The 20,787-nt window shown below is 41.1% G+C and overlaps 1 protein-coding gene across 1 annotated transcript; it reads left to right on the top strand.

Moving 5' to 3' along the window:
• The first annotated feature begins 1,699 nt into the window (after positions 1–1,699).
• Positions 1,700–20,269, top strand: LOC125268097 (gastrula zinc finger protein XlCGF57.1-like). Its single transcript, XM_048190207.1, has 2 exons — positions 1,700–1,857; positions 18,443–20,269. Exons 1-2 carry the CDS (start codon positions 1,737–1,739, stop codon positions 19,885–19,887), a joined length of 1,566 nt encoding a protein of 521 aa, XP_048046164.1. The 5' UTR covers positions 1,700–1,736; the 3' UTR covers positions 19,888–20,269.
• Positions 20,270–20,787: the final 518 nt, after the last annotated feature.

Below are 20,787 nucleotides of genomic sequence, written 5' to 3' on the forward strand. Positions count from 1 at the left end.
AGAATCCATGTCTTATGGAGCAGGGGAAACTGGGCAAGTCACATGCAGGCTTGGTGAGAGCAGGTTAATGGCGTCGTCTCGACGGGCAACGATTTTTTTTTTTTTGTTTTTTCTAGCAGTTGAAGTTCTGTCTTCTTCTCGACAGGCGGGGGTATGCCGTTTTACTGTACTGGCCTCACTAAACGTATGCGTATTTAGCTATCCAGCGCGTATAAACAGCCAGGTGAGGTGAACAAAGAAAAGAGATGATGCTTTATCCCAAGGTCCTTTTTCTCCTCTCCTTTATTTTACACACAGAAGTGCAAAAACAAGCTGTAAAACTGTAACACAAATAAAAGTACCTATTTACTCAAATTGCCTTCTTCAATCATTTCCAAAACCAAATGCAACACATACATCATTTTCTACTAAGTATGAGCCGCCATTACACGGGAAACAGAGGAATCTACACTTCGTGGCAACACGTTAATTTTCTTCCTACACATCTTAAGAAAACGACTAATATAAAACACCTTATATTACACACAGTGTTACTCACCGGCATTGCCCCCGAGGGAAACACAACTGAGCGAAGTTTGAAGAAACTTGACAGCAGAATTTACACAACACGGAGTATAACTCGCTCTGGAAAAGTCGTGTACTAAGCGAACACTAATCTCGTTCCAAACGAGAATACAAACGAGAATACAACAGGAAATAGAAACTGTACACCAAACCTGCCATTACCACAAGTGTCCGGTAGATGGCGTTAACGCACTGCAAATAACTAAAGAAACACAAAATGAATGAAAGAATGATCATTAAGACCAACACATATATAATACAATTTTGATAGACATCTTATATTTTATTATTATAATTACGCTACGTTTATATGGCTATTATATTGTAGACTAATGAGTGAATAAAATCTAGAAATCTTTTGAATAAAAAAAATATATATATATATATATATATATATAAAACAGTCTATGCTCTTCTGTGATTGTAGACAATGCAGCGTCTGAACAGGACTTTTATTTTGGAGTGACGATATGACGTCAAAAGACTGCGCCGCGATCCTGCGTCTGCTGTGATTCTGCTGAAGAAAGGTTTGTTTTAAAAATGTAATCTGTTTAAATCTATAGAAACAGTTAAATGATTTATAGTTGTGTGTTTTGTTTTAAACAATTTTAATACTATTAAATGTTGGAAAGTCATGCAAAATGAAAGTCTCGAAAGTCATTTCCATTTTGCTGCTAAACTTCACAATGAATGAGCGCTGCTGTGCGCATGCGCGCTAAACAGACGGAACGCAATAGAAGCGCGATAATTCTAAAATATACATTTCGCTAAAATATTTGATGTTGGCCATTAAATGTGCCTTATGTACAATTTTAAACCTACAAGTAAGTGTATTTTATGATAATAACTGTAAATGGACTATTGTAGTTGCCAGAGTAACTGAGTTTGAAGTAATTTAAGTTTGTCTTGTTTTATGAAACAGCCCTCCGCTCAAACGGTGAACATGAACGAGAACAACAAACACTAACTTCATCAGTCATACATGCCTAAATATGAAGTTTCATTTGAATTCATTTGCAGCGTTAGTTTTGAGTGTTTTTTTTTGTTTGTTTGTTTGTTTGTTTGTTTGTTTGTTTTTTGTCAAACCGGGTCATTTAAGACCATTAACTCTGTTAATAATTCCTTTCTTAAAGATGGCGTTTAAAAAACAGGAGGAGAGTGAAGATATAAAGATGATGTTTATTAAAGAGGAGACAGAAGATATGAAGATTGAGTTTAATAAAGAGGAGTTTGAAGAAATAAAGATTGAAGAAACATTCAGTGTGAAATATGAAGAAACTGAGGAACAAACAGGTTGGTTTTAATTTATTCTCAATGCTGTATTTGATCCTTATTAAAATGTCCAGCTCTACAGAAATAGAGAATATACAGAAGTATAATCTTGAAGAAAAGTGTCCTAATTCACTCACTCGGTTCATTTACTTCTTCAAGTGGACTTACTATAGAGCTAGAGTTAGGGTTTGGTTACTTGTAATTAAGCATTATTAACTCATTACTATAGTGAGTAAATGTAGTAATATGTATGTCACTTTAAAATTCAGTGTTTCCATTAAATCTGATCCTGGACCACAAAACCAGTCGTAAGTCACACGGGTATATTTGTAGATATGGGGGGCACCACTACTATTTTAATTATGAAAAAAATAACATATAAGTGTGAAGTAAAAACTAATTCATTTAAAGCTAAACTGAAACAGAAACCGGTGTTATAACCTACAATTTGGCACAAATCCAAATGTTTCCATATTCATGATTTGGAGGCTAAACTATATTATTTAAACACTTTTAATTTACACATACTATTATAAATTTTTACATATTTGGTTGAATGTATGTTATTTTTACAATTAACAGGTTGCAATGTCAAGTTACTAAAACTGATATATGTTGTGTGTACGCGAGGTGCCGGCGCGATCACTTGAATTTTCTTATAAAAGTGGAAACAACTCTAAAATAGGCTACTCAGACATTTATGGTCACACAGATGTAACACCTTTCGAATCTGTGAAGGGCTAAAGGTGCAATATGTAATATTTTTGCAGTAAAATATCCAAAAACCACTAGGCCAGTGTTATTTTGTTCACTTGAGTACTTACAATATCCCAAATGTTTCCAACTATTTGTAAATTGTGAGAAAATTGCAATCTTAACCAAGGCTCCAGGACGTGTGAGGAGTCGCCTGTCAATTGCATCATACCCACGTTACCCTCGGTTTCCGGTTTTATTTTGTAGAAACCAAGGAAACACCAAAGACGCTTTGATAAATCACATGTTTTAATAGACAAGGGAACAACTTTTTATATATTCATAGGCAGAAAACGATTTGGTGTTAAATAGCTTAACATGTTTAGTGTTATTGTTTGAATCTAATTTTCTTGATTTTTTGCGAGTACCATGCTTTACCATGCCTCAGAGAAAAACACTATTTTGTCAAGTAGCTAACATAGCATAATCAGATGCAGCTTTATTTTTAGTAACAGTAATACAGCATTTTCTCCATCATACAGTACGTTTTAAAATTAATTGCATGTCATTTATCAACACAAGCCATCCAGCATTTAATATGATATTGTAAAATCGATCTCTCTTACTGCAGTGTGTAACAGTGTCTCACAGCAGCCGCCGAGCGAATGCACAGAGTAACGTTATAACATCATTTTCAACACACTCAAATGTATCTAATATGATAAACAGAGCTGTGTTACCTCATACCAAAGAGTATATTCTTTGCTCATACTCATGACCAGAAGCAGCGCTACTTACTACTAGTAGTATTATCTTCTTTTAATAATAATTACTACTATCTGTTTTACATAAACACTGATTGACAAACAATATCTTAAGCCAGTTCTGCTTAGTTAAAATGACAAATATGCGTTCATGGTTACCAAGTTTTAGTTCTCGTTAACCCTGTAAAGCCCACTTTTGCAGAATTACAACATCACTTTCAACAATTTTTAAAAAATGCCTGCAAATGTTTTTTTTCTCTCAAGACCACATTTACATAGTTAATGGGTTTTGTTGTTTGTCCTCACAATGCTATTGGACAGAATAAGTGTTTATAGGTCCGGTCATCTGGCCATGAACTCACTCTACCTGCAAACTTCACGTTGAGCTCATCTCCTTTTTTTACATGACTGGATTTGTCAAGATTCAAGTAAGTAAAATTCCTTACATATTTTTGTGTATATTATAATGTCTAGAACACAGATATGTGTAGTTACTTTGGAAAACATTAATCAAATCTGACTTGGAGATTGTTGCCTGTTGATAGATAGATGCCTGTTGCATTGTTCAGAGACAGGTGTGAATGGTCTTGAATATGAACCTGTAAGTGCTCTGGGGGGATGCATGTGTTCCTTTAGTATGATAAGTAGAGAGCATAATAGGCCAGCCAGACAGTATTGTTTGGATGCAAGCGGCAACCTCCCCCTTTCTCTCGTGAAGCCAATACGGAAGTAACTTAAACTGCGATTCATCGACTGGCCGCTAGGGACAGGCTGCAAAAGGGAGCAGAATCTCATTGACCATCATGTTAAAATAGCCAAGTTTACAGCAGAAAAAAACATGTTTACACTCTGGTTCACATTGTGTTTTGGTCTATACTGCTAATTTTGTCCTTCATGACAACTCTGAGGGGGGTGAATTTTTTTATAACTCATCCGTTTAAATTATATTAAGCCTTAAAGTTCTGCATAATTAAGGGCGTGGTCACTTGAGTGACAGGTGGATTGGCACTGCTGTCTGTGAGCCGTCATGTTACCTCAGCTAATTCCAGCCGCTGAATTTGGCATCTCAGCTGTTTTTGTGCCTTTTTTCTGGATTATTTTATACAATATATGGCTTGCTGCATACTCGAGACAGATGTCAGTCTGTGTAACGTTACATGTGCTCGCATGCGGAACACACGTTGTTGGATCGTCGTGGCATTGGCTAAAGGTTTTGTTCCTGAGATTTACTACAATGACAATACCAGGAGGATATACAACTCCGACAGCACTGCTTGGATATAACTAAAACTGCTGCACTATTTTAAAAAAATAATACTTTGGACACGTGCTCATTAGTTTGAGAGAACATTATACAGATATCTGGTACCTATATATGTACTATATATGTACGAGTTTTACATTATAAACGATGTTTTATGTTTTGAAATGGACATTTTACCCAAGTGCAACGGATTGGATTCATCTCGCGATCTCTATTTCATTAAAGGTATGAAGTCCCAGTTGATTTTTTTGTGTTATTTGCACACCCCACACAAATTAATTAGCCTACTGGTGTTAGAGCATCTATAACGTTATCTTAAAAATCACTGTAGATTGACAGTAAACCTTTAGTACTTTCTAATGATATTGTTATCTTTATTAATATTTTAGATAGTGTCTAAGATAGATAGCTAGGCGGGCGTGGTTTCAGCAACAAGTCGCATGGGCTCCAACTACGTCCCGCCTCTTTGCCCATTTTCAGTTATCCGTGAGTGACGTGCGGTCACGTGCAGCTAAGATGGCCGCGGCCTCATTTTTGCATCAAAACTGCTGTTCAGAACTCTATGGGTGACGTCACGGACACTACGTCCATATTTTTTACAGTCTATGTTTGGATGTAGTAGTGGAATTTTGATTAGCATTTGCATTGAAATTATAATACTTTTAATGGATAATACTTAGACCATGTGTTGAGGGTAGAGATCTACCACCCTGTCTATTCTTTCAGTTTATCTACTACAATATAAGACCCATGTGTATTATTCACTTATTAATTTTTTTTACTTTTTCCATTTCAGAATGCCAAGATGTCATCGGACCACCATCCACTGGATGTATGCAAAGACATGATTGCACATTTCCCAGTAAAGACGAAGAGAGGACGCTGTAGACACTGCAGTAATGGATACACAAATACACTGTAGAAAGTGCAATGTTCGCCTGTGCTTCTCAGATGAACAGAACTGTCCTAGGGACTATCACTGCAAAACACAGACTTCATTCAAACCACACTGAAAGTGATAGAAGAAAAAGTTTTATAAATACAATTTTTTCCAATATTTTTATTAATAAATGCTTATTCATAAAAATATGATTGTTGTGTGATTATTACTCATGATATATACTGTTATGGGGCTAAGTAAGTAATCAACCCTGCAAACGAATGCTTAAATGCTCTGTATATCTGTTCAGACAAAGTGAGTACAAATACAGAAATCCTGCTCCTAACTATGCCCAACGTTGCAATATTACAACATCTCCTTAAAAACTTACTAAAATGTAAATGATTATCATGATATTGTAGAATGCTTGATTGATTGATTGTTTAATGTTAAGAGCTTTGCCATTTTACAAAGATAAGCTAATTTAGTGGAATCATATATAATTTTTTGTACTGCCGTCTCCGCTGGTTTCAAAATATGTCTCCATTTTCTGCTCGTCCGCCGCTTTGCAACAACACAACCTTGTTTCTGCAGTGACTTTAAACATGTTTCCTATAACCAGAGTTGGGTATAATGCGTTACAAAGTTACATTTTAAATTTATGTAATTTGATTACAGTTACTGATGTCAATAAAATTAGTTAGGTAAAGTGCAATTCAAAGAAATCATGTTTGGCGCGGATGCGTCATTATGAATCACCGGAGAACTCGTGGAGGAGGATACCCGCTCCCAAGATGAGCGCGCTCCAACCTCACCTAAACAAGTTAGATTTGATGTTTATAGGATCGGGAGGGAAGGTAACTTCTGAACAATACTGTTTTCAAATGTTATTATAAATGCTTTCAGCAGTTTTTTCCTGTCTTTAAAGGGTTACTTCAGGATTTAGCATTAAGCTTTGTATTAGTAGAATACCACTATTATTTTCGAATTACCGTGCTTTCCCCCTTCATATCAGCCCGAGATGAGAGATTTATGCATTTTTATTCTGTAAAAAAGCCTCCGATGATGCAAAAATCGTCATTTTGCGTCATCGGAGGCTTTTTTGGCCAGAGGCTTAAAACTACAGCCAGTAATAGCAGGTAGTTCCGCATTTTTTCACCACGCCCATACATATGCACGCTTGAGGTTACTCACGGACATAGATCAAAGATTTTATCAAAAGTGGGTGTCAATTATATTTTTAAGCTTACAGTAATTAATATTATTTTGTTATAGTCTGCACTACATCAGTGGTTCATCTCGCAAATTTATCGGTCTCTGCAGTCATCTCAACCAATACAGCAACAGGCTTTTGTGGTAACGTTAGCATAAATAGATAAATAGACTAACTCAGTTTTACAGAACAGTGGCTTTACTTTGATAACAGTCAACTTATATGCAACTTATATGTAATTGTCTATCTAACGTTACTTTGCTAAGTTTGCAGTTTTACTGCTACCTACAACACTACATATAGGCTACTGTGTTATCTGTGTTAGTGGTCTGGGCGTGGCCTCGCAAGGGCAGCAAAACAAGTGCATTCTGGTTGTTGTCGTTGTTGTCTTTCATCCACATTAGTCAAAAATACATTTTCTGCCTTTTCTCAGTCTAGAAAGCTCCAAATTCAAAAATAATTTCACATTTCTACTACATAAATGACCAATTTTAAATACACATTCATCTTTCCAGGGGTGAAGTACCCCTTTAATGCAGTTACATACAAACAAAAAAGCTACCACACATACATGCTACACACAGCAAGGAATGTTTAAGCTGTGTCCGAAACCGCTCACTCGTTCTCCGATTCACTAATCCCTATATAGTGTGTGCCATTTGAGTGCACTATATCTGCAAAGAGTGAACGAAATGGAGTAAATTTGGACGCCGACGTAGCCTATAACTGTGCGTCGGAGAGCTGGAGCTGTCACAGAAATGGCTCAACACGTGATAAAACTAGGCCTGCTTTTATCCTGCATGTTATTTTATAAAATAATATTAATAACAATCTTAATGACTTTATTTTGTAATCATACATACGTGCCAGCTTTGTAGTTTCATCGATTGTAAGTTTTGTCATGCATAATGTGTTCATAATCAGGGCCGGATTATCCATAGATGGGATTGGGGGAGTGCCCTGGGGCACCAGCCAATAGAGGGCACAAAGTGATTGAGATAATGACTAGACTTTTTTTAAATCATGTTTTGTATATATATTATTTAGCTGGAAAGATACAGATACAAAATTAACAGTTAATGATACAATATATACAGAGAGAATATAAAGAGCCCTGACCCTTTGATCGCGAAAGTGAAAGTGCCCTTTGCGGTCCCATCGCGGTGAGACCTGCACTCCCGGATCCGCGGGACCCAACGCAACAGAGGACGGTGCGGGCGGTAAGACACTACTCGCGTACGAGTTGCGGGAGAATCAAATGATTCCTGTGGGAAGCGGGCGCGGGACTGAAAAATCCGTCCCCTCCGATGTAGGTCTCTACATCACGGTGCCCCCGCGTTCCCACTTCTCCTTTCCCTTAGAAAAATACCCTTAGAAAGAGCTACTGAACATAAATAAAATGTGCAAAAGGGTATTGCAATTTTTTTTTAACAAAATGTACATAAAATAAATTATAAAACATAACATAACCATAGAACAGCAGAACATAAACATTGTCTTGAAGTCTTGAAGATGGTTCATTTCTTTACCCCTGAAAAATAAACAAAAGCAGATTCAGCAAAATACAATCACAGTACATCAAATGAAAAATAAGAAGTACTGTACAAATAATTTTACTTAGAAAAGGCTCCAGCACGTTTTGGGCTCCACTTTTCTTGCACTTTGGGCTTGACAGTTTGTGGATGCTGCACTTCTCCTCCCTAGTGCCAGCCATGTCTGCACATATGTTTGTGCATTAAACTGATCCAAGGGTGGTCCGTTGCATTTCAGGAAGATCAAATTTGAAAGCATTTTGATGTCGAGAGAGTTTCTTTTATCTGTCAAAGTATCATTCATTGCGCTGAAAGCTCACTCGCATTCCCTTCTTGATACTGCAATGGTGTGGACAGCTTTAAGAAGAGGCTTCAGGGCTTCTGGTGTCTTGGAAGCTTTTAGGTCTTTATACTCCCTAAATCCTAGGACACTTTCCCTCTCCCCAACTCTGAATCTCTGACATAGACGTCTGATCACTGCATCCCCATATTGAATATCTAGAGATGCAGGCCATGAGTCAGATTGGAGGACCTTGATGTCTGAGAGGAGGTGACTCTCTGTCTTTTCAGATGAGGTTCTACTGACCTGTGAGGAAGTTGTTGGAGTCATCCTGCACTTAACATTTTCAGCCAGGCTACGGAAAAATTGTGCAGGGTTGATTTTTATAACCCTCTCATTTTCATGCAGGCATACATTTCTGAAGATTTTCTTCTTTTCAGCTTCAAATGACAGTTTGTGTGTAGGGACCAGGTGTGGATACCATTGACTCAAACACCCGGATTTGTCGGTCCAGCTGCCTGTCGGCTTGATCCAAAGTCATATCTGGAGCATTCTTGAGAGGTCACCGAGTTCTGTGAGAGCGTCACACATGATGCCAAGATTAACCACAAAAGAAACTGTAGTGAGAACATCATTGAGTCCTTTGTATTTTGCTCTCTCTCTTGCATCTCTGCTGGTATCAGCAGCAGCACTTGTAAAGTGTACCTGCAGAGCTTGGTAGTTCTCCCATACTGCTTTCACTGTTCTTTCACTTGAAGCAACCCAACGCACTGATAAAACACGGCCTATCACAAGGAGACGCTGTCCAACATTGTGAGCACTCTCGGTTAACTCCCTTTGGTTTTTTGGGGATGCGTGGTAGAGGGAGTAAAGCTGATCTAAAAATATTTTAAAGTGGTTGATTCCTCCTACCTCCTTCAAAACATCACAAACTGCCAGTTCCAGTCTGTGATTGGAACAATGCCAGACAAACAGGTAAGGGAATTTAGAACAAAGCTGCGCAGCAACTCCTGCTTTCCTCCCAAGCATCACTGAGGCTCCATCACAAGCAAATGCCAACAAATGTTCCTGTAGGTAGTGAGGGTCAAAGCCATTGTTATGAAGACATCCTAACAGTGCTTCAGCAAAGGTGCTGTGGTCCCCTGCAGCTCAATCAGTTCAAAAAATATTGTGTTTGGCTGTTCACTAGAAATAGCTGACCGCAGACACACGACAAGCACAGACTTTCCACTTATTGTAGTGGATTCATCAATGAGCACACACAATTTTCTTTCATTCATCACTATGTCATTGACTACTTTCTTTTTCCATTTCAGCTGCAATGTGATCCAGTATATTTGCACATGAGTTATTAGAGTGCAAAACTCTGCCCATCTTGACCCCATTTAAGACTTGCAACTGGACATCTATTGGCATGTCTGTAAAAGGACGCCCATGCTTGCCAATCTTATAAGCTGTTCTAAACACATTGCAAGTTGAAGCGTATTCAGCCTTTCTCAGATCTTCAATGTGTTTTTGCATTGTATTTTGTGTTGCCTTCTCTTTTATTTCAACTGCTTTCTTGTGATAAATTGAGTCTCTGCGCTCTTTTATTTTCTTTCGTAGTGAGTTTTGTTGTGCAGCCTTGTCCCTTCCAAAAGACGAGATTAAGCACCCACTCCACTCCTGCGACATTCTCTGCCCTTGCTGCATGTCCACGCGAGCACAAACTTGACTACACACACTACAACCCAACTTTTGATTTCTGCTCATCAGCCACTTGTGGAGAAATACTGGACTTGTGCTTGGGACCAACATTCTGGCCACTCATGATCGCTAACGCGGCTGTTGTCATCGGTAGAAGTGATGTCATTCTCGTCCTCGTTCTCGACCGTGGAACAAGTGCTGCTTTCATTAGCTTGCGTCTGACCTGCAGGGATATCATTCTGACTTGGTGGGGTGTCAGCCAGCGAGTCAGCTGATTCTGACCGTGTTCTTTTAGTACTCAGAGTCTGAAGCCAGGAGAGCATATTAAGTGTTGTTCACTGTATTTGTATTTTTACTGAGCCGAGTGTGCGCGTTTCACACACCCTCTCCGGCCACGTTGAGTTGTTGACACTGACAGCGGCAAAAGCGACGCATGCGCTTTTCACTTGTAAAACTCAAGGGTGTATTGGTAATGTAGTCTCTGCTCTCGGTGGGACGAATTAGGAAGCGTGCATTGTGAAGGGCGCTCTGAAAAGAGGCGGCACAGGCAAAGGATTAAAACCTCTATTAAAACAGATGTCCAAATGAGCGTACCGGTACGCTAAAAGCACATTCTGGGCACACGGAGAGGTGGCGGTACGCTCAAGAGCTATATTTGGAAGTGGCGGTATTGAGTACCGGTGCGTACCGGCCCACTTAAAGCACTGCCTCTCCCAGAACGTGATTTCGCCCCTGCCCTCGCGGAGGTCTGCGCGTGCCTATTTATTGGGAAAATGTCATTAAAACCAAAATTATAGGCCTATGTGGTGCCCCATGGTCTGACAACCATATAAATATTCACAGTGCTATTCTGTAATTTCTGTCAAATGCAGGCAAATTTCGCTGTATATAAAACATACAATACGTTTCAAATGATTACACATATATGTAATTGTTCATGTGCAATTTGTTACCTAGGAAGCTTGTATTTACGCAGAATTAATTGACGATTTTGCATGCACAAATTCTAGAAAAAAAATTCTGCTTAGGTAAGGCTTTTTTACCATTATTTCTTGGCAAATATGTGACGCTGTTTTCGATTTGAAATTTGTTGAACGGTTTTCTCTTTTAGAGTGTGTGTGTTTTGCTGCTGCGCGCGTCTGTGGTGCTGAATTCAACTGTAAATATGATTGCTTGATTGCAACAGTCTTTCTTGGACTTGCTTATTTGCTTCAAATGTGGTCACCCTAGGGCATTGGTTCCCAAACCTGTCCTGGAGGACCCCCAGCCCTGCACATTTTGTATGTTTCCCTCATTTATCACACCTGATTCAACTCATGTGCTCATTAGTAGAGACAGCAAGACCTGAACTAGGCATGTCAGATAAGGGCGACATTCAAAATGTGTAGTGCTGGGGGTCCTCCAGGACAGGTTTGGGAACCACTGCCCTAGGGGACTACATTGTGTTAATCCGGGCCTGTTCATAATCATTAAATACTATAAAAAAAAACTGCAAACAAAAATAAACATTAATAAGTATATAATATTTCATATATTTATTAGTTTACATTTAATATTTTTATAAGTTATTTTTAGTTTTTTAGAATCTCACACTCACAGATGACGTGGTCGTTGAGCGCCCTCAGGCGACCCTCAGGCGCCCTCTTTGCATTTGAAAGAATAAGCTACCTATAGATGATTAACGAGTCAAGTTGCTGTTTTCATACTTCTGTAATATTTTTCAGTCAATATTAAATTACAGAAAGAACTATGACTTTCAATTTGTGGTGTATTTTTGTAGGTTTCAAAGTAACTTGAAAGTAAAGTATTTAGAAATCTTATTAATTTTTACATTCAGTAATCAGTAATGTAATCAAATTACAATTTTAATGTAGTAATTTGTAGTGGATTACTTTTTTGAGTAACTTACCCAATACTGCCTATGTTTGACGAGGCGTGAGCAAGACAATTAAACCACGCAAAATCTGATCAAAGCGCTCAGGCTAAAGCCTAGTTTTACATGAGGAGGTGGGGGTAAAGTAATTATTACCAGAGGTTGTCAGTGATTTTAGTCCCATCCGAATGTGCCATCTCAGTAATCATTACAGGCAATGTCAGTTTACTTCATATTTGTGCAGTTTTTGAGTAGGCTTTTATACAAAAACAGATTTTTATGTAAAATTCACTTTATAAAAGACCCACATTTCTAACTTTCATTCAGGAGGATAACATGGATAATTTGACATGGTTTAGTGTAAGATTATTGCCCATCTTTAAGTAAAAAAAACTATCACTTTTACCAGTAGATGGCTGCAGAGATCCAGTAAAGACGTGTCGCTGCGCTGCGCGCCTCTGAGCTGTGCGTCCGGTGTGCGAGCCCCTTGAGTGTACTGCACAAAGGTTAAAGTAGCTAGACAGATTCTGCCAGTGTTGGTTCAGAGTAAACAATGATGTACTTCTGAGTCCTTAAGATGGAGGGAAGTTAGCAAGGGAAGGGCATAAAAATATGAAAATATGATACCTCCCTGAAATGACTTTTTGCAGGTTGGGATGTCTGTTAGTGATATTTGTAAATTGTCTTTCTAAATGTTTTGTTAGCATGTTGCTAATGTACTGTTAAATGAGGTTAAAGTTACCATCGTTTCTTACTGTATTCACGGAGACAAGAGAGCCGTCGCTATTTTCATTTTTAAACATTTGCAGTCTGTATAATTAATAATGCATAATGCACACAGCATGCATGATGAACATCTTGTAAAGATCCATTTGAGGGTTATATTAGCTGTGTGAACTATGTAAATGCGCTGTAACATAGTCGAGAGCTCGTGTGGCAGGGAGCGTGCGATTTAAAGGGCCGGCGTGCTGAAAAAATCAGTGTAGAGTTAATGATGCCCCAAAATAGGCAGTTAAAAAAATTAATTAAAAAAAATCTATGGGGTATTTTGAGCTGAAACTTCACAGACACATTCAGGAGACACCTTAGACTTATAATACATCTTGTGAAAAAGCATTCTTGGGCACCTTTAAGTTGCTATTTAATTCTGTATGACTGTATGACTCTCTTCAACAGCATCGCAATAGTCACCAAACAATCACACAAACACCTTAATAAGCAAATGTTACTCAGCTCTTTTTACAAACAACACTGAGCGCACTGTAGGCTAATTACAATCTCTAACGATATCAAGCTTTCTGTCAGGTCGCAATCCCTCGCGCAGCATCGGATCCGCGAGCGCGCGCAGAGTTGGGACCAAACAAACAATAGACAAAACAAACACATCGAATTCACAGTTCAGTCTTTTGAAATTGTAGGTTTGCTTGTCAAGTACTTTACTATAGAGCAAACAGGAAGGCTGCCCATCTCGCTCATTAACAACTGATTCTTCCATTCTTCTTACCTTTACTGCTGATGCTGCGACTCTTCTTGTTTGCATGTTGTAACAAAGTTCGTAAGTAAGGAGGGAAGAGGACAGGGTCGGCAGGTGACTACTGGCTGTTTATTAGCACCAAAAATAATAATGTCACAAAACAAATGTGCAAACAGGCACAAAATAATCAAAGTAATCGTCAGACTTCACTCCAGCAGCAGACAGACATCCAGGAGTGGGGAAACAGTCAGTAGTCCTTCTCTCTCTCGCAGGCTCCTGTTTCTCCTGGCGTTAAATACTCTCTCCACGCCAATTACTGAAACAAGAGACAGGTGTTTAGTATTTGCGTCTAATCCACTCAGACACCGCGCGTCTCCTCCCTCTCTCTCCCGCTGCAGACTTTTATGCTGTAAAGCTAGATACCAACGGGTGATCCGCGCGTTGGTATCCTTCATGCGGTGGAGCCACTGCAGAGGGGCATGGTCCGAACAGAGGGTGAATTCCCGTCCCAGAAGATAATAGCGGAGGGTGAGGACAGCCCACCTGATGGCCAAACACTCCTTCTCCACGGTGCTGTACTTAGTCTCTCTCTTAGAGAGCTTGCGACTAATGTACAGCACCGGCCGTTCCTCACCCTCTATCTCCTGGGACAGGACAGCACCCAGCCCCCTGTCCGACGCGTCAGTCTGCAACAAAAAAGGGAGAGAGAAATCAGGAGAGTGAAGCAACGGCCCGCCACACAGAGCAGCCTTTACTTGGGTAAAGGCCTGCTGACACAGCTCCGTCCACTGGACCGTATCTGGTGCCTCCTTTTTAGTAAGATCAGTCAAGGGGCTGGTGAGGTCCGAATAATTAGGCACAAACCTTCTATAATATCCCGCCAGCCCCAAGAACTGTCTCACCTCCTTTTTGGTCTTAGAGCGCAGACTGGTCGCAACTGCTGCCGTCTTATCAATTTGGGGACGCACCTGTCCATGCCCCAAGTGGAAGCCCAGATACTTTACTTCCACGCGCCCAATTGCACGTTTCTTCGGGTTGGCCCTGAGCCCGGCTCCCCTCAGCGACTTCAAGACCGCCCTCAAATGCTGCATATGCCGCTGCCAGTCATTACTAAATATGATGATGTCATCTAGATAGGCAGCCGCATATGCAGCATGGGGCCGTAAAACCCTGTCCATCAGCCGCTGAAAGGTAGTGTAACAAATTGGTGTAATCCAAACGGCGTCGTGAAAGCTGTTTATTCTCGGGATAATGGAGACAAGGGGATCTGCCAATAACCCTTTGTTAAGTCCAGTGTCATATAAAAACGAGCCGTACCAAGCCGGTCAAGCAATTCGTCAACCCGTGGCATTGGATATGCGTCGAATTTCGACACAGCATTCACCTTGCGATAATCCACACAGAACCGGACCGAGCCGTCCGTCTTAGGAACCAAAACTATCGGGCTCTCCCAGTTACTGTTGGATTCTTCTATTACCCCCATTTCAAGCATCGCACCTAATTCTTCCTGAACTACTTTTTTCTTGTGTTCAGGCAAGCGATATGGCCGGCTGCGAACCACCACGCCCGGCTCGGTCTCGATATGGTGCTGAATAAGGTTTGTACGGCCAGGTAGGGGAGAAAACACGTCAGCAAACTCTGCCTGTAATTTGGTTAAATCAATGAGCTGGGAGTGCGAGAGATGATCTCCCCCTGGGCCAGTGCGAGAGATTGTTGTTTTATATTCGCCTCTGGCCCGAGATCATCCTCTCCGCTAATCACCGTCGCCAGCATCACTGATTCCCCCTCATTCCATTTTTTCAGGAGATTGAGGTGATAAATTTGACGTGCTCCTCTCCTATCTGAGCGTATTACCTCATAATCGAGCTCTCCAACTTGCCGTGTGACCTCAAACGGCCCTTGCCACTTTGCAAGTAATTTTGAACTTGACGTTGGGAGTAATACAAGCACTTTATCTCCCGGTGCAAATTTACGCAAATTGGTCCCCCTGTTATACAACCGGCTCTGTTTGTTCTGGGCCTGTAACAAATTCTCCATAGATAGCCACCCCAAAGTGTGGAGTTTTGTTCTCAGGTCCAGCACATACCGGTGGGTTTACCAACTGACATTCACGACAAGCCGCGCACCACCTGCGCACATTCTCGTGAATGCCCGGCCAAAAAAATCGGGTCATGAGGCGATTTAGTGTCGTTACCTGTCCTAAATGACCAGCCATTGGATTAGAATGAGCCGCTTGAAAAAGCATTTCCCTGCGGCTCCTAGGAACTAACAACTGGGTTGTATCTTTTGTCTGAGCGTCTTGGGTCACTCGATACAACCTATTTTTTATAATTGCAAAATATGGATAGGTAAGCGGTTGTCCAGGATGGAGAGGCTGACCGTCGATGGTACTGACCTGTTCAAACGCACGTTTCAGCGTCTCGTCCTGAGACTGCTCCAGGGGAAAATCATCGCGCTCCGAGAGAATAAGTCTCTCGATTTCGCTCTGCTCCCGCGAGGCAGTACTCAGAGGTCCCAATTCAGTCTCTCCCGCCTGCACACTCACGCTTCCCTCCGGTGCATTTTTACCCCAAGAAGCATCCGTACATAAAACCCCTAATAATTCTGTAAACGCTGGCCAATTCGTTCCCAAAATTAACGGATGCTGGAGGTGCGGATTAACTGCCACCTCAACACTATGCTTTTGACCCCTGAATTGAATAATGACTGGCACGATAGGATACTCTACCACATCCCCGTGCACACACCGCACCTTAACCACGCGGCTATTATCCAATGCCCCAGATTGTATCAGATTTTGATGGATCGAGGTTTGGTGACATCCTGAATCCACCAATGCCTGATAGGCATCCAGGACCCGGACCATTGTTCCCACCTCCATTACAGGACACCTGTCCACGAAATGGCCCGGGTCCCCGCAACGCCAACAGGCCGGCCCAGACCTCCCCGCCGCTCCAGTGGCAGAGAGTGGATCAGACGGCTGGCGTGGAGAGAGCGGAGACACAGGAGCCGTGTCCACCCCGGCTGGTGCCAGTCCCTGGGCGGGACTCTGGGATTTGAATGAGGAACGTGACCATTCTCGCCCCGCCCCCGGGGCGGGACTCGAGGAGGGCCGGGTGGACGAGACCTGGGTAAAGGGACAGGGCGAGGGAGAGAAGGAGATGGAAAAGAGGGAGAGAGAGAAGCTGATGGCAGGGGTTCGCCGACCCCGGGGAACGCCACCATATGATCCTCTGCAAGTTGGATAGCCGACTCCAGCGACGTGGGGCGGTGGCACTGGACCCACTCGGCCGTTCTCCTCGGAAGCCGAGTGACAAACTGCTCCAGTACCACTCGGTCGATGATCTCCTCCACGTCACTTCCGTCGGCCAGCAACCATTTGCGGCAGGAGTCCCGGAGCTGTTGGGCCATCACGAAGGGCCGGCCGGACTCGCCCTGCTCCAGGGAGCGGAAGCGCTGGCGATGTTGTTCCGGACTCCGGCCAACCCGCTGGGTGATGGCCCTCTTGAGGTCGTTGTAGTCCAGGAGGCTCCGCACCGGAAGCTGCTGCACCGCGACCTGGGACTCCCCGGAGAGCAAGGGGACCAGGCGCATCGGCCACTGGTCCCGCGGCCATCCAGAGATCTTGGCCGAGGTCTCGAAGAGATCGAGGAATGCCTCCGGGTTGTCCTCAGGCCCCATTTTGTTGAGTGGAATATGGACGGGCGCAGCACGTTGATCCATGGCTTCCGGCCGAACCTGGTGGCCTGGTGTTGATCATGTTGCATGACCACGAGGGATGTAATAAGATCCGCAAATGGCGCGGCGGAGGACTCGGGCATGGCGGCGGCATCCATCTTCCCTCCTGGGTTTCGGCACCAGTGTAACAAAGTTCGTAAGTAAGGAGGGAAGAGGACAGGGTCGGCAGGTGACTACTGGCTGTTTATTAGCACCAAAAATAATAATGTCACAAAACAAATGTGCAAACAGGCACAAAATAATCAAAGTAATCGTCAGACTTCACTCCAGCAGCAGACCTCCAGACATCCAGGAGTGGGGAAACAGCCAGTAGTCCTTCTCTCTCTCGCAGGCTCCTGTTTCTCCTGGCGTTAAATACTCTCTCCACGCCAATTACTGAAACAAGAGACAGGTGTTTAATATTTGCGTCTAATCCACTCAGACACCGCGCGTCTCCTCCCTCTCTCTCCCGCTGCAAACTCCGCTGAACCACGCCCCCCTGCCACACGTGTTCCTTCATTTTATCTTCCACATTTAGTTTTTCTCCTTTAATAACAAATTTGACCATTTTGAGGCTTAAATTTACAAAATTAATGGCTACTGTTTGAATTCTTCCTAAGCGTGCACTTGTGTTTGTTTCATTAACTGAGTGATTGCCTGATGTCTGAAAATAATAAATACTCACCAAAATTATTTTATATGACAAATAAAGCATTATAGCTCATTCATATTTATTTAATTCACTTTAATTTAAATTTTAAAACAAAAATAAATTGTATGCTATTATTTTTTTATTTTATTTTTTTTTTTTTAAATTGTGGTTAGCATATCGCTCCGCATTTACATTCGTGACGGGCCGCAGGTTGAGAACCACTGCTCCACACCCATTCAAACGCTTACTGCAGTGAAGTGTCGCGTTGCGCGACTCACTGGATGTCATGGCAACTGAATCACAGAGGAAAACTTTAAATATCTCGCCTTCGCTTTAATTTCGGACCATCTCCAAAAAGACATAAAACACTAAACAAATGATTTTTACATGTGTTTATCAAAGTAGGAAATCCAGACTTTTAATCCCTTACACACAATTACTGCTGTTGAAATACGAAATGGAGGCGGGTCCGGATTGAATTCCCTCCGGGTCCGGACTTTGAGAAGTGCTGTCATACATGTTGTTGATTTTGATGCTTGAAATGTCTTAACTTGTTTTTTTGTCTATTTTTGTCCTAGACCTAATGGCACTGAGAGAGGCGAGTCATGAACTTAATGAAAGGGATGAAGAGAAAATTATAAATTATAATTATAATTTAATGACTGAAAAAAAAAACAAAGAGAGAGAAAATCAACAAAGAGAAAAATCAACAAAGTTTTCCTTACAAAAAGGAGCTCAAAAGACTGGAACTAAAAGTTATTTCACATGCCAACAGTGTGGAAAGACTTTTGATCAACATAGAAACTTTCAAGTCCACTTGAGAGTTCACACTAGAGAGAGTCCCTTCACTTGCCAACAGTGTGGAAAGAGTTTCACACATAAAAATCACCTTAAAGTTCACATGAGAATTCATACTGGAGAGAAACCCTTCCCCTGCCAACAGTGTGGAAAGAGTTTCAGTCAAAAAGGAAGCCTTGAAATCCACATGAGAATTCACACTGGAGAAAAGCCTTACACCTGCCAAGAGTGTGGAAAGAGTTTCATTAGAAATGAAAACCTTAAAGTCCACATGAGAATTCACACTGGAGAAAAGCCTTTCACCTGCCAACAGTGTGGAAATGGTTTCCGTGAAAAAGGAAACCTTACAGCCCACATGAGAACTCACACTGGAGAAAAACCTTTCACCTGCCAACAGTGTGGAAAGAGTTTCATTAGAAATGAAAACCTTAAAGTCCACATGAGAATTCACACTGGAGAAAAGCCTTTCACCTGCCAACAGTGTGGAAAGAGTTTCATTAGAAATGAAAACCTTAAAGTCCACATGAGAATTCACACTGGAGAAAAGCCTTTCACCTGCCAACAGTGTGGAAATGGTTTCCGTGAAAAAGGAAACCTTACAGCCCACATGAGAACTCACACTGGAGAAAAGCCTTACACCTGCACTCTGTGCGGGAATGGCTTCACAGAGGAACGAATCCTCACGCAACACATGAGAATTCACACTAGAGAGAGCCCATTCACCTGCCAACAATGTGGAAAGAGTTTCATCAGAAATGAAAACCTTAAAGTCCACATGAGAATTCACACTGGAGAAAAGCCTTACACCTGCCAACTGTGTGGAAAGAGATTTAATGAGACAGGAAACCTTAAAATCCACTTGAGAATTCACACTGGAGAGAAACCTTTCACCTGCCAGCAATGTGGAAAGAGTTTCAGTCAAAAAGGACACCTTATAGACCACATGAGAGTTCACACTGGAGAGAGCCCATTCACCTGCCAACAATGTGGAAAGAGTTTCATTAGAAATGAACACCTTAAAGTCCACATGAGAACTCACACTAGAGAAAAACCTCATACCTGTCAAGAGTGTGGAAAGAGTTTCAGTCAAAAAGGAAACCTTATAGCCCACATGAGAATTCACACTGGAGAAAAGGCTTATACCTGCCAACAGTGTGGAAAGAGTTTCAGTAAAAAAAGAAACCTTATAGTCCACATGAGAACTCACACTGGAGAAAAGCCTTAAGCTTTGATTCATTATTTTCTAAAATCAAAATAAAATTGAACAGCTCAATATTGTAATAAATCAAGGTCAACATAACAGCCTCTTAAATGTTAAAAGCGTGAAACGCTCACAGTTCAAAAAGCTTACGCTACGTCCTATGCCTTCTCTATAAGTTGTTTGCACATGACGTCAGTGCTGCACGCGAAATGCGGCAGGTGGGCAAGGAGTGATTTTATTATATAGGAATCAAAATTCCTATTTTTTGCATTGTTATAGTTGCTCAAATCTATCAAACCGAGAAACCACAATGAGCTTTTACCATTTATGTAACTTGTATAGTTTTTTTTTTTTTTTTTTTACTTTTTAAAATATAATTTTGTGTCTGCTGATACTGAAATGAATATGGAACCTGCTTACTTCATTTTTTTACTTGGTTAAATATTAACATTCTTCATGGTATCGTTTGCAAGGAAGAGAAGATATTTTATCCCATTGAATGATTATTTAGTGTTTTCACTTCAGTTTTGTTGAATTCGATTTACAATGTTGATCTGGTTACCATGAGAACTGTGTCACGCGCTGCTGCTTCAGCCATCATATGGTAGAAAATGTCAGAATAAATAAATGTGTTCAACAAGCTGACAGAAGTTGATCCATTTCTTTGTTGGTAGGGTGTAAATATTTACTTTCCCATATGTCCATGGAGGAGAATAGGATGGGCATTCAGCAGACAGAAACCGACATATATTTTTTTTTATTTATATCAACAAATGACAACCAAAATCAAACCCATAAAATCTTGTGAAGTTTTTTTAAGTGGCTGTGTGCAGTGGCTGAACAATCAGAGAGTAATCAAAATGGCTCTGAGAATTAATGACTCAAATAGAGATCTCGACTCTTAACTTTGCTAGTGCATATTAC

The sequence above is a fragment of the Megalobrama amblycephala genome, linkage group LG5 (assembly GCF_018812025.1).
Source record: "Megalobrama amblycephala isolate DHTTF-2021 linkage group LG5, ASM1881202v1, whole genome shotgun sequence".
Taxonomy (NCBI): Eukaryota; Metazoa; Chordata; class Actinopteri; order Cypriniformes; family Xenocyprididae; genus Megalobrama; species Megalobrama amblycephala.

What these genes read in the sequence shown, in the direction of transcription:
- LOC125268097 (XM_048190207.1), top strand. Translation starts at nt 1,737, where the DNA reads ATGATGTTTATTAAAGAGGAGACAGAAGATATGAAGATTGAGTTTAAT. An exon ending in AGAAACTGAGGAACAAACAG is followed by an intron (nt 1,858 to 18,442) that starts GTTGGTTTTAAT and finishes TTTTTGTCCTAG; the next exon opens with ACCTAATGGCACTGAGAGAG.